Source organism: Pteropus vampyrus, unplaced genomic scaffold (assembly GCF_000151845.1).
Source record: "Pteropus vampyrus isolate Shadow unplaced genomic scaffold, Pvam_2.0 Scaffold100, whole genome shotgun sequence".
Lineage (NCBI taxonomy): Eukaryota > Metazoa > Chordata > Mammalia > Chiroptera > Pteropodidae > Pteropus > Pteropus vampyrus.
The window spans coordinates 2,122,153-2,139,117 of record NW_011888881.1 but is presented as its reverse complement, the minus strand read 5'-3'; the positions used below and the strand labels follow the sequence as shown (position 1 = coordinate 2,139,117).

The 16,965-nt window shown below is 63.7% G+C and overlaps 1 protein-coding gene across 3 annotated transcripts in view; it reads right to left on the bottom strand.

Moving 5' to 3' along the window:
- Window positions 1-2,077: 2,077 nt before the first annotated feature.
- The window catches only part of LOC105295117 (twinfilin-2), a 16,492-nt gene continuing 1,604 nt past the window's right edge, over window positions 2,078-16,965 (bottom strand). Inside the window, exons 2-9 of one of the 3 annotated variants that reach the window (XM_023533307.1) lie at window positions 14,322-14,399; window positions 12,016-12,194; window positions 11,561-11,656; window positions 11,250-11,354; window positions 10,976-11,101; window positions 10,128-10,278; window positions 9,875-9,996; window positions 2,083-5,289 (exon numbers count right to left, since the gene is read on the bottom strand). In XM_023533307.1, the coding sequence (XP_023389075.1) occupies window positions 2,197-5,289; window positions 9,875-9,996; window positions 10,128-10,278; window positions 10,976-11,101; window positions 11,250-11,354; window positions 11,561-11,656; window positions 12,016-12,194; window positions 14,322-14,399 (3,950 nt within the window). In that variant the 3' untranslated portion in view covers window positions 2,083-2,196. Of the gene's footprint in view, window positions 5,290-6,128; window positions 6,304-8,945; window positions 9,546-9,874; window positions 9,997-10,127; window positions 10,279-10,975; window positions 11,102-11,249; window positions 11,355-11,560; window positions 11,657-12,015; window positions 12,195-14,321; window positions 14,400-16,965 lie in introns of those variants that run through there. The other 2 variants (XM_011364640.1, XM_011364642.2) reach the window with 2 other exon arrangements.

The following is a 16,965-nucleotide window of genomic DNA, read 5'->3' as shown; positions in this document are numbered from 1 at the left end:
GTGGTCCCTGGCTCAGCACGATCAGTCTCTGGGTGGAGAGAGAAATATCGAAGCCACATCAGCTGGTTGTCCTCAGCATAAGCCCTTTATCTAATAATGACGACCAAGCCCCTGCTGGGTTCCTCGGGCCTTTATCCGTATCGTCATGAATCCTTATGACAGCTGTGGCCGGCCCCATTTACAGATGAGCAAACCGAGGCTCTGAAGAGCAGGGAAACCCAAATGGCAGAGCTGGTAATTATGTGCTAGGAGTCTCGTCTCTTCCCCGGCCTCGCAGGCATGTCTGACAGTGTGGAGGGGAGGGCCTGGAGCCAGCCATCAGCACCCTTCCTGACCACTGTCCCACCCTCCGCCCCCAGCCCAGCCCAGCCCAGCCCCCGCCGCCTCCTGCAGGACCTGGGAGAGTGAAGCCCTGTCCCGTCTCATCCCGCAGACAGGTAGGTGTTCCAGACTCACGAAAGCCCAATGGTCCCACCACAGCCCCCAGCCTTCTTCTCTAAAATGCTTCTGTTCTGAATCCTCCGCCCCCAAAGAACCAGGACCGTGCACGTGAGTGGGTGGGGGTACAGGGAGGTTCCACCTGGGAACCACGGAGTATCTGAGAAACAAGCCAGTTATGCTCCCCACATGTGGGGCCCTGCTTCCTGCTGCTCCTGGATGTGGCTGCACCAGAACAGGAAGCAGAAACGGAAACGTCTCAGAGGCGCTCACCAGGGGCCTCCCCCCGAGACCCCAGCCTGGGGCCAGGACGGTTCTTGTTTTCTTTTTTCCCAGGCACTGGCCAAGGAAATGTGAGGGGCCAGATCAGCCATCTCAGGACAGGACAGAGCCCAAGTGGGGATTCTGATTGGTGGGTCAGAGACCCTCCTCCTGTCTGTCCTTCAGGCAAACAGGTAACAGGGACACCAGCCCACTGCAGAAGCTCTTGTGCCCCAGTCAGAAAGAGGAAGGTGGCCTGTGCTTCTCTCCCAGCTGTGAGGGCGAAAGCAGCCACCACCCCAGCAGCGGCCCCAGAGCTGCCCACAATCAGGCTGCAGGACAAGACCCCAACCTCCCACCCTGGTGGCCCTGAGGGGCTGAGCTGGCCCTGAACTTGCCTGGGCCAGTCCAGCTGGTTCCACTCTCCAGCTGCCCAGGCCCCAGCGACCACTGTGCGTCTCCAACGCTCTTCAAAAGGTGGGCTTCGTTGTGGGGATGCTGAGGCAGCTGGCCCAGGACACGGCACCTGCAGGCCCCAGGCCGCACATGGCCTGTGACGCAGACAGTGGTCGCTGGGGCTCCCAGCGGTGTTCTGAAATTCACACACACAGCCTTCCTCCTGCTCACATGTGGCTGCCTCTCCCAAGTGCGATCTGCTGTGAGAGGCAGTGTCAGGGGAGGGGTACTCCAGCTTTGTAGCCAGTGGGCTCACCTAGGTGTCCCTTTGATGCCAGAACAGAGACCCAGTATGCACTCTGGGTGAAACAGAAAACCGGGGGTATTGTGAGCTAACTCTAGACTCTTCCGTGGCTCCCCACTCCCAGGCCTTTAGCTCCCCAGCCTAGGCCGGCCTGCTGGGCGCAGCCCAGACATGGCCACGGGAGGGTGCAATCGCCCCTCTGAACTCCCTGCAAAGTTTCCCCTCCGTCCCCTGGGGCCAGGGCTGCTGCCTCTCAGGACTTTGGGGGGGACCCAGAAATGGAGCAGGCCCGCAGGTCCTCTGCCCCGAAGGCATTTTCAGTCCTGCAGGTGAGGGAGGCGGCTCCTAGATCGACACACAGCAAGGGGGTGCTGACCCTTTCCCCCCAAACCCCTACCCTGGGCACCCCGACGCGGAGGGTGGGGCGTTCAGGCAAGGGGCGAGGAGGGCAGGAGGCCCAGCCTGCTCTCTGGGGAGACCGAGGCCACACTCAGCGACCTTCCTGAGACTCCCCTGAGAAGATGCCTGTGAATACAACTGCCCTCGCAGCTGCCCCCCCTGCACCCCTGTGGGCCCTCCCTTCGTCTCCATGGCAGTTCCCCGCCCCCCATCACCTTAGGAAGCTGGAGAATCCTCCCTTCCCTCCTCCCACTCACCTCCAGTGAGCTCAGGGTGGCCGTGAGGCCTGCCGGTAGCATTTATTGAGTGCCTGCTGTACGCAGGGATGGGGGAGGCAGGTTGGGGTACCCCCGGCAGGGAGGCGGGGTGGGGGGGCGGGTGCCGGGCTGTCTCCCGTGCTATTCGGCCGTCGTGGGGCCCCGGCAGAAGTTCTGGTTATAGAAGTGGCGGTTGTCCCTGGTCAGGGCCATGCCCAGCTGGGCCCAGAAGCTGCCCTGGCCGCTGGGCTGGTGGGGCCAGAGGAGGACGCTGCGGCGGCAGAGGCGCTGGCGCAGCCGCACGTAGCGGGAGCGGTGGGCGCTGGGGCTCAGGATGACCAGCACCACCACGTCCTTGCGGTCCTCCAGCAGGCGCTGCTGGGCCAGCAGGAAGCTGGCTCGCAGGAGGCCGCTGACCCGGTCCGTGCGGGCCAGCACGAACAGCGTCTTGCGGCTGCGGTAGACGGAGGCCCACAGGTTCTCGATGAGCGTCTGCCCGGGCAGCCAGTCCCGCTCCTCCAGACACAGGCGGAGCGCCCGGCGCCCACGGCGCTCTTCCAGCTGGACCCGCAGCTCGTTGTACACCCAGTCGGCCACGGCGCCCTGCGCCTTGTCAAAGACCACGAAGGCGTCGTAGGGCAGGGCCCCGGCGCCGTGCCGGCGCCCCCACCGGGGCAGCAGGGCCAGGCCCAGGTAGAAGCAGTACCAGAGGTCCCAGCCGCAGAGGTGGTGCAGCAGCGGCACGGCCAGGCCCAGCGCCATGGCCAGCAGCGACAGGCTGAAGCAGTCCCAGGAGAGGGTCTCGTCCAGGCAGAGGCGCAGGTCCTGCGCGAAGATGCTGCGGCCCAGGAGCTGGCCCGGACTGCCGCACTTGACCTGGCTGGACAGCCCGGGCACGGCCGCCTGCACCTCCAGCAGGAAGTCCACGAAGGCCGCACCACAGGCGCAGTGCAGAGGGTTGGCGCTCACGTCCAGGACCCTCAAGGCGGCCGCTCGGGAGCCAAACCAAGAGGGCTCCACCGTCTTGAGGGCGTTGGTACTGAGATTGAGCTGTCGCAGCCTCGTGGCCTGGGCGAAGAAGCCGGGGTCCACGAAGCCGATGCTGTTGCAGCTGACGTCCAGCTTCTGCAGCCTGGTGCCGGCGGGGAGGCTGCCGTTGGTCAGGGCCTTCAGCTGGTTGCCCGCCAGGTCCAGGGCTTCCAGCTTGGGCAGGAGGGTCAGGCTGCTCCAGTTGAAGAAGGCCAGGTAATTGTCACGGAGACGCAGCTGCTGCAGGCTCTTGGGGAGGCGGTCCAGGGTGTGTGGCAGGAGGGCGTGCAGATGGTTCTGGGACAGGTCCAGGAAGACCAGGCGTCTCAGGCCTTGGAAGAAGCAGAGGTAGAGGTCTCCCTCGTTCCACAGGCTGCTCAGCGAGTTGCCGCTGAAGTCCAGGGCCTTCAGCGAGGAGCTGCAGAGCCTGTGAGACACGCGGCTGTGGATGGCGTTGTGCGCAAGGCTGAGGTAGCGCAGGGCGGGCAGCTGGGCCACGAAGCTGAGGTTGTGGCCCACACCCGGCATGCTGAAGGGCTGGCTGTTGTAGCTGAGGTCCAGGGCCTGCAGCTGCGGCAGCTCCGTGAACGAGCGTCCATGGTACAGGTCCAGCTTGTTATGGGACAGGTCCAGCACCTGCAGGCTGGTCAGCGGCGCGAACTCTGAGCCGTTGACCGCCTGCGAGATGCTGTTGTGGCTCAGGCGCAGGCACTGGAGGCGCGAGAGCCCGGCGAACATCTCTGGTCGGACCGTCACCAGGTTGTTCCGGGACAGGTCCAAGGTGAAGGTCAAGTTCTTGCAGCTCAGCATGAAGTCCATGGAGCCTGGGGGGTCCAGGGGAGCCGCAGCGCGGCCCACGGCTGGCAGCCGGACGGCCTCCTCGGCATCCGCGCCCTCCGAGGGGGTGGCCGGGCCCGCGGCCCCGCTGATGCGGTTGTTGGACAGGTCCACATGCCACAGGCTGGGGAACAGCCCGAAGATGTGGAGCTGGGCCTGGCTGATGAAGTTCATCTGCAGACTCAGGTTGTGGAGCAAGGGCAGGCGGGTCACGGACCGCAGCGTGTCCTCGCCTAGCGAGCGGAAGAAGATGCCGTTCATGTTGAGCTCCTGCAGGGCCTGCAGGCTCTCGAAGGAGGCTGCCAGACGCAGGTGGGCATAAGACACCCTCTTGTGGTAATTGAAGGACAAGTTGAGTTTGCGCAGCTGCGTCAGGCCCCTGAAGGCTTTGGTGTACATGATGCAGTCGTACAGAAAGTTCTCACTCAGGTCCAGCACCGAGAGGTTGCCCAGGCCGTGGAACCAGTTGGTTTCCAGCCAACGGAGAGAGTTGTCCTTCAGCACGAGGCCTTCGAGGTGCCTCAGGTGGCTGAAGGTGTCGGGGTGCAGGCTGGGGGAGCCCTTGGGGCACTCGACGCAGGGGTTGCGGGCGTGGTCACAGCGGCGACAGTTCCCGCCCACGTCGAGCACGCGCAGGGCAGTGAGGTTGGCCAGGTCCTCGGGCCCCAGGGAGACGATGCGGTTGTAGGACAGCAGCAGGCCCTCCAGGCTGGGGGGTAGGCTGCGGGGCACCGCCGTCAGGTTGTTGTACTTGAGCGACAGGTAGGTGAGGTTGCCCAGGCCCAGGAGGGCGCCCGGGGCCACCCGCAGCGCCCGGCCACACGGGTTCTTGTAGTAGCAGTTGCCGTCCACGTACAGGTGGCTCAGGGCGTGCAGGCCTTTGAAGTCGGCGGGCTCGAGCACCAGGATGTTGGTGCGGCTGAGGGACAGGTGCGTGAGGGACCCGGGCAGGGCGGGCACGGCCGTGATGTTGTTGTAGCTGAGGTTCAGCACCTCCAGGGTGGGCACAGCCAGGAAGGTGTGGGGCTCGATGGTCATGTGGCAGTCCCAGTGCATGCGGCTGAGGCTGCTGGGCGGGCAGTTCCACTTGAGGTCGAGATGCCGCAGGTGAGACAGGTGCGCAAAGTCGGAGTCGTGGAGGTGGTGGATGCGATTGCAGCGCAAGGAAAGGCTGGTGACGTTGCCCCGGGGCGCGGTCGCCGGGAAGTGGGGCACGGCCTTCAGGAAGAGCCACTCGCAGTTGACCCGGCCGGGGGCCTGCAGCTCGCAGGGCAGGAAGGCGGGCAGGGTGCCCTGGGCCAGGGCCGCGGCCAGCATGGCGGCCTGCACCAGGAGAGACGGGGGCAGCAGGGTGCCGCGGCAGGGCCCCTGCAGGGGTGGGCGCAGTGAGAGGCAGCCCAGGCCCAGCTCCGGAGAGTCCCCCTCCGAGCCCTCCCCGGGGGGCTCCTGCTTCTCCACCCAGCCCCCATCCCGCCGCCAAGGCTGGCGGGGAACCCAGACTTGGGTCTCAGACCCACCTTGGACTCAGAACTGCTTCTGAGACCTGGAATCAGACTCACGCTCTGGAGCTTTGACTCATCACCAAAGCCCAGCTGGATGAGAGAGCTAGGCAGGTGGCCGATGGGCCTGCCAGGCTCGCCCCCACCTTCCCCTGCCCTTCCTCAGGGGTCTGTTCTTTCTTCTCCTGAGCAAGGAGGCACCTGGCTCCCTTCCCTCCAGCCATCCCCTGCCCTCCACCAGCCTCTCCCCAACCTCTCCCTCTCCCTTTGGCCAATACCCAGGCAGGAATGAGGGTCTCCTGCTGGAGTCCCGGCCCGGCACCCCCAAGGCCCTGGCTAGTTCTTTCTCCCTCTGCTCGCCTCACTCAGCCCAAGAGCACTGGACCTGTTGTGGGTCAGAACAGGTTGGAGGGAGGGCTGGGCAGCAGAAGGTCAAACAGAGCCCAGGCCTGGGCACCCAGCCTTGCCTGAAGCTCAGCATCGCCACCAAGTGTGGTCCTCGGCTCCAGCCTGTCACCTGCCCAACACGTCCAGCCTGGTGCTCGGAGTAGGGCTTCTGCTCTAATGTCTTCAGAGTTCAGGGACTGTCCCCAGGGCCACGTGGGTGAAAGCCTCTCTCACTACTGTCTGAGGCCTCCATGCTCACCTCTCTCCCTGCCACTCCCCAGGCTGTCCCCTGCCCTCGGGGGCTGGGGGCATCCATCCTACCATGACAGGGGGCGAGGTCTTCTCCTGAGGGTCTTGGTCCGAGCTCCAGCTCGCAATCCCTTCCCGCTGTGTGTGCTTAGAGCGGAGGAAGTGAGAATTTCACAACGACCTAATAGCCCCCTTCTTCCTCTCTACCCTGCCCCTGGCTGGGGTGGGGGGTGCAGTGAGTCAGAGGCCATTTGCATAGTCATTTGGCAGACAGCCCCCTCGCTCCTTCCTCTTTCGCTCCGCACCCCAACTGTAGTGTGTCCTCACAGTGCCCATAGCCCCCCTGGGCCCTACACCTATCCTCTGGGAAGAGTCCCGGAGGCCGAAGGCCCAGAGCCCGGTTTAGTCTCAGTGAAAGGTTGGAATTAGGGCCGGTGCCAGACTTTGAGGGCGTGTGGCACCCACGCCAGGGCTCTCCGCTCTCATCCTCACGCTCCGGCTCCCTCGGCCCCTGCCCCGCAGGCAGCTCAGGCCAGTGGCTCCCGTACCTGCCCTTTCCTGGCCCCGGGACCCTGTCCCCAGAGCTCGGGGGGGCCTGGTGTAGCCGAGGGTGGGCAGCCTCGGCCTCCCCGAGCTGCGCCTGGCTCCGTCGCAGTCTGCCACTTCCCCCAGGAGCAGGGCCTCCCCCGCCGCGTTCTCAGCGAGCCTGGAGCCCAGTCAGAGCGCAAAGCCCGTGGCTGGGCCAGCTGGGGCCTCCCGGCTCATCCTCCCCAGCTGGCTTTTCTGCACCCCGCAGGCCCGAAGCCTCACGACAACCCGGCCCCTCAGCGAGTCCTGGCGGCTGCACCTTCAGACTCTGCCCAGAACTGCCCATGGCCCACCCCCTTCCTGTCCACCAGCCTGGGCCCGGCCGCCACCATCTCTTGCCTAGACCAATGCAGTCGCCACCTCATGGGTCACCCTGCTCTGCCGTCACACCCTGCAGCCTAGTCACGTCTGGCTCCCAAGTCACGTTAGGTCCTTCCTCTGCTCAGACCCCTCATGGCTTCATCCAGCGTCAGTGCCACAGTCTACAAAATGGGCAGCAGCTAGGTCCCGTGGGACCTGCCCTCCCACCGCCTCCCTGACCAGCCTCCAGCTCCTTGCTGTGGCTCACACGCCCATGTGCTCCCCGGCGCCAGGCCAGCTAGGTCCCTCGGCCTGGACACTCTTCTCTCAGATGCTCACGTCACCTCCGGCGAGGCCTTCTCTGACCTTTTGAACTCCGACCCCCGGTCTGGCATACCCAAGCAGCTTTGCTTGCTGTCTTTCTTCATCGTAAGAGTTCCTACCTGCTAACATACCGTATCACTGATTTTTCATGGTTTATGGCACATTGTCTTATTGCCTTGCTGGACTGTTAGCTTCTTTCCTGTCTGTGTCCCTAGGGCCCAGCACAGTGCCTGGCATGTAGTGGGTGCTCAATATCTGCTGAATCCATGGCTCTCCAGCACTCAGCTCTGGGCAGGCACAGAGAGAATGTCTGAGTGATGGTTGACTGACTAACTGACTGACTGACTGACTGAATGAATAGGGCTTCTGCTGGGAGGAGGCAGGGCTGGACATCTAGGTGGGTGTCACAACAGGGAGGCTCCAAGCTACCAGATATCCAGCTGGCTCACAAGCCCAGGGGCTCGAGCAGCATGGGGGTGATGGTGTGGTCCACCCGTCCCCCTCGGAACCAGTGTTTGGGGTGGGCAAGGATGAGTCTCCTCCTCTGGGTCCAGCTCTCCTCCCTACAATTCTAGGGGCTCTAGTCGGGCCTTAAAAAGGCCCTAGGGATGGGACACTGCCCTGAGCCCAAGCCTACAGATGCCACACGTCCCTACCCCTACACACCCCCCACCTGAGAGGGCCTGCCACCCACTTGTCAGAGGCATGGACTGAAGCTCAGGCTCCTTCTGAGTCCCAAGCCCCAGGGAGATTCTACCAAGAGTCCCTGGGACCTGAGACCCGGGCTGCTCCCTGTCCCCAGCAGCCACCCTGCCTGCCTAGGGGGCAGGCATGCAGGTACTTCAAGAAGGCCCCCGAGCTGACAGAAAGGCTGCACATGCACACACGGATGGGACACAATGAGATTTCAGACCCCCCCAGACACACCCACCACGCCTCAGCCCGAGGCTGGGAAACCTAGTGGGCAGAGCCTCCCCATGTTGCAGACCAAAGAACGCCCCCAAGGAGAGCCAGTCCTAAGCCCTAGACCTGTGACTGTGTTCCCTTACATGATAAAAGGGACTTCGCAGGTGGAATTAAGGATTGTAAGAGAGTGTCCAGCATTACCGGGGAGCGGGGAGATGGCTAAATCACAAGTGTCTTTGTGAGACAGGCAGAGGGAGACATGACCACAGAAGCAGAGGAAGTAGAATCAGAACTTGAGGATGGAGGAAGGGGCCACAGGCCAGGAGTCAGGGGCCCCTACCTCCTGGAAAAGAGGGGGAAACGGATTTCCCCTTGGGCCTCCAGAAGGAACCAGCCCTGCCAATGCCTTGGTTCTAGCCCTGAAAAACTCATTTCTTAAAACTGGAAGAGAACAACTGTGCTGCTTAAAGCCACTAGGTTTAGGGAACTTGGTTACAGTCGCCATGGGAAGCCAGCAACTCCAGATTCTCATGTCAGAGCAGAGGGTGGCGCCTCTCCGGCCAAACTCCCCTCAACGAGGGGACCTGTCTGAGGCTGTGTCCTCGCACACAGGGGCACAGACTCACCCAGACCCCTGTAGCCAGGAGTGCTGGGGCTCCATCTAGCAGGTGGATGGGCTTTTCTGAGTGGGGGAGGGGAAGTTACATGCACAGGGCCTCCCCGCTCCAATGCCCAGCAACAGAGATGGTCCCTCGGGGCCAGACTCAGGTGTAGATTTAAAAATATTTTATTCTTTAAAAAATACAGCATTCAACCATCTCATCCTGCAGTGGGCCCTTGCCCCAGCCCCGACTGACCCCACCCCTTGTGGCCAAAGGCTTCTGAGCTGCGCTGGGACCCTAGTCTCAGCTCCCTTGGGGGCCGGGTTCATGCCAGGCCCACCATCCAGGCCCTTGAGACAGCCAGGCAGGGTCCCCAGATACCCTGGCCACTCAGGTGAGACAGGGACAGCAATGGGGGTGGGTCGCAAATGCCAGCCCAGTGGCCCTTGGAAGCTGCAAGGGTGAGCAGCGAGCAGCCCTCCTGCCCACAGGAGGCAGCCCTGCCCCGGAGCCCAGGCTGGGGAGGAGGGAGGTGATGGGAGTGAGCGGTGAGGCGGGTGGCTGCTGAGTCCGCACGCCCGCGTGGCACAGGTCCAGCCTCCTAGCTGTCATCCCCGTTCTCACCCGGGCCGCGGATGAGGCGCTTGTGGCCCCGCTTGCCCCCAGGGCCCTTGGGCTTGGCGAAGGCCTGCTTGAAGGCGTGCTGCTTGGGGTGCACCTCATCGTACAGGAACTCGGCCGTCAGCTCTGCCCCATCACCAATCTCAATCTGCGTGGGCGAGGCAGTGGTCACCCCGCCGGTGGGGGCCGACACACGCCGGCCACCCTTGGTCGTGCACGCCACAGCCTGGGGTGTCCTCCTAGGTCCCCGCCCAGAATGCCCCCTCCGGGATCACAGGGCCTGGGGCCTGGGGTCCTGCATGCCTGGGTCACCCCTATTTGCTTTCCAGACACGGGTGCCGGCGGGGCAGCCTTGGGCATGCAGCCACCCCTTGGGCCTCAGTCTGCCCATCCATCCAACAGGCATCAGTGGCCCCCCGTCTTGGGACGTGAACGCTCGGGGGCAGGAGGGGCGAGGCCCCAGGGAACGATGCCCACCTTCTTGGAGATCTCCAGCCGGAAGTCCTGCTCCGCGGAGTCCAGGAGACGGCTCTTGCAGCTGGAGTACAGCATGCGTTCCTTGATGCTGCACTTGTACCCCGGCATCGAGTAGATGAACACTGGGGGGGTGGGGGGTGAGCGATGCAGGCCTGGGGCACCCTCTGCTCCCCGCCCGCAGCAGGCCCGCCACCGAAGGCCAGCCCTGCTCTTGCCCAGCCATGGGCGTGGGGGCCCTGCAATGGCCACTCACCCACAGACTCGAGGGGGTCCCCCTCATGGGTGTGCTTGTAGAGGAAGAAGTGGTAGCGGGCGGCTTCTCGGGGTACCCGTGAGGGCAGCTGGGCCACCTCCGTGGGCTCGGTGTGTACCAGCTCGATAGTCTCCCGCTCCAGGTCCAGCTTCTGCCAAGTGGCAGGGGACGTGAGGGCGCCGGACGAGGGCGGGCCCAGGCCCACCCACCAAACGAGAATTCCCCAAGGTGGGTGGGCTGGCAGGCAGGGGCCCCGTCGGAGCCTGCTTGTGGTCTCTCTGCCAGACCGCCCTCCCCAGCGGCCATCCCGCCATGGAAGTCCCTCTGCAGAGGCCACTCCTGGGCCCCGCCCTAACTCTGCCCCTTCGAAAGCTCTGCCAGGGGAGGAAGTCCCTCCAAGAGCAGTGGGCAGGACAGTGGGAAGGGGCTGGACCTCAGGGAGGCACCACCATCAGGCCAGCCCATCCTCAGAGGATGTGTCTTGAAAAGGAGGAGCCCTTCTGCTCAAAAGGGGACAGGGTGGACAGGGGCAGAGGGCCCTGCCCAGGCCAAGGGTGGTCAGGGGGGGCTGCACAGGGAGTCTGGGACAGGAAGGGGCTCAGGGCTGAGGGATCAGTGTGAACTCAGGGATGAGGACGTGTATGCGGCGTGGAGGGCGGAGTGAGGGACAGTGTCTCACAGGCGCCCCTGGACAGAGGAGAGGAACCGTGATACACGGCGGCTACAGCTCGAACGGGAGCAGGCAGGGATGGGGCAGGGCGGGTGGACAGTGTGTTCCCACCGGTACCCGGGGACCGCAGTGTTCAGGCACGGGTAGGAGGGGGGCGGGGTGGGGGCGCAGTGCCCACCAGCTGGATGTAGTTGATCGTCTTCTGCCTGAGCTGCTGAAGTGCCCGCTGGGCCTCGGGCTGCAGGGGGAAAGCGAGGCCCTGCAGGGTCTGGTGCTTGCTCTCCACGCTGATCTCTGTCTTCACCTGGGGGCAGGTGAACAGTGAGCAAGGCCCTCACCTGTCCCTGCCAGAGTGGAGCCCGCCCAGGGAGCACAGGCTCAGCCAGCGGGGCCTGACGTGACCGCCAGCGCCCAGGGCTGGGACTCGCGCCCACGCTGTCTGGAGCACCCACCTCGTTGATACGGATCTGCTGAAGCTCTCTCTCGGCCGAGGTCAGGGGGGCGGGCGCTGCACAGGATGACAGGTGCTTCTGGTACCCAGCCAAGGAGAGGTCATCCTAGTCGGTGGAGGCAGAGGCATAAGTGGGCGCCGCGGAGTGGGCTGCCAGAGCCCGCTGAGCGCCCCAGCTCACAGCCCCCGGGCTCTCCCAGCCCTCCCCACTCGTCTCCAAGCCTGGTGCCCACTTGCTCTGTGACCCTGAATCACATCCCTCCTCTGTGGGCCCCGGATCCCAGCCCAGTGGTCCTGGCCTGGGGACACTACCTTCACGGTCCCGAACAGCTCGTCCTTGACGTGGCCGCCCCCAAACTCCTTCTTCACCGTGGCCCGTGTGGCCGCGTACAGCATCTTCAGCCGCACCTGGAGGGCGGAGGCCGAGCCATGAGACCCCTCCAGGCAGGGCTGTGTTTCCCGAAGCAGGCAGGAGCCCCTGGGTGGGAGCCTGGTAACCTCACTGTGCCCGCGGAGGGCACAGCATGGAGGCCGGGAGGCAGTGGTGTGGCTCGGACAGCAGGGGGAGCCCTCACCCAGCCCAATCTCTGCCTCCCAGAGCCAGGCTGCTGTGGCCCGGGCCACACCAGGGCCTGATCCCCGCCCAGACTCTCTGGAGCAGGACCTGATGTCCCTCCCTTCAGACTTCTCAGGGCAGGGCCTTGTCATCTCGCTCGGACCCAGCTTCCCCTTTCCCCGGATCTTGGGTGCAGGGCGCAAGGACTCACGGGGGAATTGTCAGGCGACCAGGCAAGGAAGAGCCACTCGAAGCCCTGGGCATTCTTGGAGTCCAGGCGGTACAGCAGGTAGCAGGGCTGCTGGCCATCCAACAGTGGCAGCACGGCCCTGTCATAGTCCTGGTCCCAGCTGCCCACTGGCTCCCGCGAGGCACCCAGCACGAGCTGCTCTGAGGGCAGAGGATGGGTGAGCCACAGAGGACCACGTCCCACACCCGCTCTGACTGCGGACCTCCAGCCCCCGGATGCGGCGCAGACCTGCTGGTCGCCCCGCCGCAGTCCCCTGGAGCCGCGTCCCTGAAGGACAAGGCTGGGTGACCGAATCGGCGAGTGAACGAGTGAAGGCACAAAGCTGCTCCCTGTGCACCTGGACAGAGACGGATGTGAGAACGTGCGCTGTGCCGGATGACAGACACGACCACACGACGACACGCAGATGCGCGCCCACAGCCACCAGCAATGCGACGCCCTCACCGACACCCACACACCGGGGAGCTCGCTCAGACCCCGGGCCCGCCGGCCAGCTGCTCGGCACCACCTCCTGCTCCCTCCTCCCACCCCTGGGGCTCCAGCACAGCCTTCTCAGAAAAAATGTGCCTCAGGCCACAGGGACCTGCAGGAGCTAAAGCATGTGGGAAAGAGGGGGACGGGGCCCCTCCAAACACAGCACAAACAGGGATCCTGCTGTCGCCCACCAGCTGCAATCCCCCTGCCCCAAAAGTTACACATCGAAAGAAGCCAACTTCCCAGGGCCTGGCCCGCCTCCTCCTTGCCACACAGAGGCTACACTCAACCTGTCAGTCCAGAGGGTCTTAGCTGGGCGCTGAGCAGCAGCCCAGTCAAGCACAGGCCCAGGCTGGAGGAAGACTGAGGCAAGCGGACCATCGCGCCCTGGCCAGGGGGCCTGGCACCTGACTACCAGGCCCTCCTGATGGGGGCGAGTGGCCCCAACATGCCGTGCCGAGACTGTCTGCAGGCCTTGGCCTCCTCGCCCACGCTCCTGGGACCCAGATGCCATCAGTGTTGCAAACCAGCAGCCACAGGCGGAGTCATCCCCATAGTCGCTGTCAACATTGTTAAATTTGTTGCCAACGCTTTCACACTGGGGAGTGTTACATAACAAGTGGACTCCACGGCTTCTCTAGAAAAATCAGGAGCTTGGCCACACTCGGGTGGAGATGTCTGTCCGGGGACTGGGACCCCCAGCAACCACATGCAGCACCGAGGCAGGTAAGAGCCCACCCAGAGAGTCTTCCTGCTCAGCGAATGCGGGGCACTTGCCTGGGGGTGACAGAGGGCTGAGGATGAGGCTCAATAAGTCTGTCTCTTTAAGGGGTCTGCCACCCCAGAAAGTCTTCGCTCAGGACCTACCATAATGACCCCATCCAGCCTGTGAGGCCTTCTGAATTGACGGACCCCGGCACAGCTCTGGCCCTAAAGCCTGGGGAGGATTCTGGGTCTGGGCAGACCCTACTCTGAGCCAATTCGATGTATGAAAAGTCATCTGGGCACCAAGCTCATTTGAGGAGCCCCTTGAAGGGCCCACAACTGCATGGCTAAAAAGAAGGTCTGGGAGGACCTCTGGGGATCCCAGCCCACTCCTAGCCCCAGAGTCTGCACCTCTCACCTCGAGGGATAGCCCCTTAGCACAGAGCAAAGGGGGGATCCCTCTCTCTGGCCCCTCCAAGCCTCAGTCTAATCCTCTGCCTCGTCAAACCCTCCCCACTTCGGGCCCTGGCTGGAGCTCTCTCACCCCGGCCCCTCCCCCTGCACGAGTCCCAGGTCCCCACAGCCCAGGACAAGGCCCGGCCAAGCCTGGAATTCACCCATCTTGCTCTCAAAGAGTGCTGGATACGAGTCCCTTCTCCCCACTGTGGGGGGTAGTTCCCATGGGCAGGGCCCCCACTTCTCCTTAGGACACCCCTGGCCAGCAGCCAGGCCAAGCTAGGCCTGCCAACCACAGATGGAGGCACAGATGGAGGCGAGTGGCACAGCCACAGGGGGCGGTGCCGGGCCTCACTTGTCTCCTGCCCCCCTGCCCAGCCCATCCCATAGCCACATAGCCTGAGGGTGGGGGGGTTGGGCAGAGCCCTAGGGCCAGCTCTCCTTGCCAGACGCCCTGTTTCTGCTCAGGGGTAACGATTAGGTCACCTCCAGGCCTCCCACAAGGCAACTCCCATTTCCAGATGGGGAAACTGAGGTTCCAAAGGGGGATAGAGGTCGAGGTCCCCCGATCTCCCAGAGGAGCAGCTGGGTCCAGCACCCAGCCGGCACCCTAGCTGACAGGGGCCACTCACCATCTTCGATGACGACTTTGATGAGCCGGACAGAGCCGGCCCGTGCCTTGGCAAAGAATTCCTTCAGCTCATCGGTGGCTGAAAGAACAAGAAACATGGTGGGCGATGGACAGGCGGAGCAAGCTAGCGGCCAGGGACACGTTCAAAGCCTGCTATCCTGCGGGGTCTGGTGGCTGAGCCGGGAACCGGGTTAAATACAGCCCCCCATGTGACCAGGAACCTGAGACGGCTGCAGAACACAAGCTCCCAAATTTAGCCAGCAGAGGTGGCAGGCGGGTGGCCTGCTGGCTGGGGTGGCTCTGGTGACAAGGCAGCAGGGATGGGACAGCCCATCTGAGGATGGGGCAGGCTCTGAGACAGGCCGGGCCAGCCAGAGCGAATGGCCCCAGGAAGTCCCAGCACTGAGCCGGCCTGGGACACACTCAGCACTGTCATAACCACAGACAAGCACAGGAACAAATGCCCCCGAGATGCACGGACTGTGCCTATTTAACACACATGTGTGCACACGTGCACATATGCGCGAGGTGCCCATGCAAACAGGCACACACAGCCCAACGTGTGTGAACCTAACACATCAACACGTGCAGGTGGCAGAGAGGGGAGTAAGGGTGCAAACACCCTCGTCCACAAGCACACGCTCCGCTGGTGCAACGCGCGCACACCCAGACACAGCGCCCGGGGTGCTGACACGCGCGCACACACACGCGCGCACACACACACCCAGACACAGCGCCCGGGGTGCTGACACGCGCACACGCACGCACGCACACACCCAGACATAGTGCCCAGAGTGCCGACACGCGCACACACACACGCACACACACCCAGACACAGAGCCCGGGGTGCTGACACGCGCACACACACACGCGCACACACCCAGACACAGCGCCCGGGGTGCTGACACGCGCACACACACACGCGCACACACCCAGACACAGCGCCCGGGGTGCTGACACGCGCGCACACACACGCGCGCACACACACACCCAGACACAGCGCCCGGGGTGCTGACACGCGCACACGCATGCACGCACACACCCAGACACAGCGCCCGGGGTGCTGACAGGCGCGCACACACACACATGCACACACACAGAGCTTGGTGAAAACGTTTGCAGGCAAAGGGTGTACAAAGTACACACAGACACGCAACAGGCACGCACTGACACACATGTATGCACACCTAGCCCCAGCCCACCAGCCAGGATGCCTAACCCGGAGAGGCCCTGAGGGGCCAGCCCAGCCCTGGCACAGCCCTGCCAGGGGGCAACAAGCTCCCAACTCCCAGGCAGTTGGGGAGGCTTCCTGGAGGAGGAATGACTCTCAGGAACTCCCTCAAACAGACCCTGTCTTGGTCCTTGGGCCACAGAGCTGGAAGGTGACAGCCCATGACCAAGGACCCAAGTGCAGAGGTGAGGACCATGGCAGGCACTGGGGACCTATGGGAAGTCACAAACCCACTGTGGTTCAGACGGAGAAACCAAGATCCAAATGGGGAAGGACCCGCCTTGGGTGTCTGGGCACACAGGGCCGGCCAGCATGACCTTGAGGCTCCCGGGGGTCAGGAGAATTCTGCAGGAACACAGCCAGAGCACTGAGGTCAGAGAATATTTATAGGGCTCAGACTGGGCAGCTTGGGCATGGGGGGCCGTTAGGGGGGCTGTTAGGGAAACAAACTCTGGTCGTCCCTCAGGCAGGGCGACCCTGAGCCTGAGCCCTCCGGCTATGAACTGCCCTCCAAGGCTGCTGGGCGGGCAGGTCCTTGGGGCTCGGAGCAGCATGACACGGAAACAGGGCCCCACTGGGCAGGGCAGAACCACCCGCCTGCAGAGCCCAAGCAGGTCCCTGATGAAGACTCTGCCTCTGGGACTCCCCCTTTCCCATAGCTGAGTGTGACCTCTGACCTCCCTGAACCTCGGACTCCTCTATAAGGAAGAGCTCACACTTCTGGTCTGCAGAGGGCGTGGTCGGGAGTGACCGGGAGAAAGTGCTCCAGTAATGACAGTAACTTTTATCAATGCAAACATAACAGGCAGGCTGTGCTGAGCTGTCCCTTCCACCCGCTCAGACCTTCCGGGAGGGAGGGCCAGGAAGCTCCCCCAGCAGAGAGGCTGACACACCCTTTCTAGTATTACCAGGGCAGTGACACCTCAGAAGGGGAAGAGACAACCCCCCATGCCTCCTCAGTCACCATTAATAATCCAGAGGTCAGGCCCGGGACACCTGAGCCTCTATCATCAAAGATTCATGCCCCCTACCCCACGCCCACTGCCTTGCTCAGCCCCCACCTCTTGAGCGTCAGGTTACAGGTCTGTCCCCTGCCTGCTCTGAGGTCACCAGATTCACACCTACAGCCAGGACAGGGCTGGCACCTGGGTGCTCAGGGCAGTCTCTCTTCTCAGATCCCCAGGCCAGAGACAGGAGTGGGCTGCTCATAGGCAGGAGGGCTGGGGGCGGCCCGGTCCCCAGCGACCTCCTAGGCAGGCCTGTCTCGTGGTATGAGAGATGGGGGGTGCGGCAGGGCCCTGGGCACAGGACCTGTCTGCCTCCTGGAGCACAGGGGAGGAGCCCTAACTTCCGCTCCCCTCCCAGTGGGAGGTGGCAGCTATGATCAGACAAAAGGGAAGGAAGGGGCAGGTCC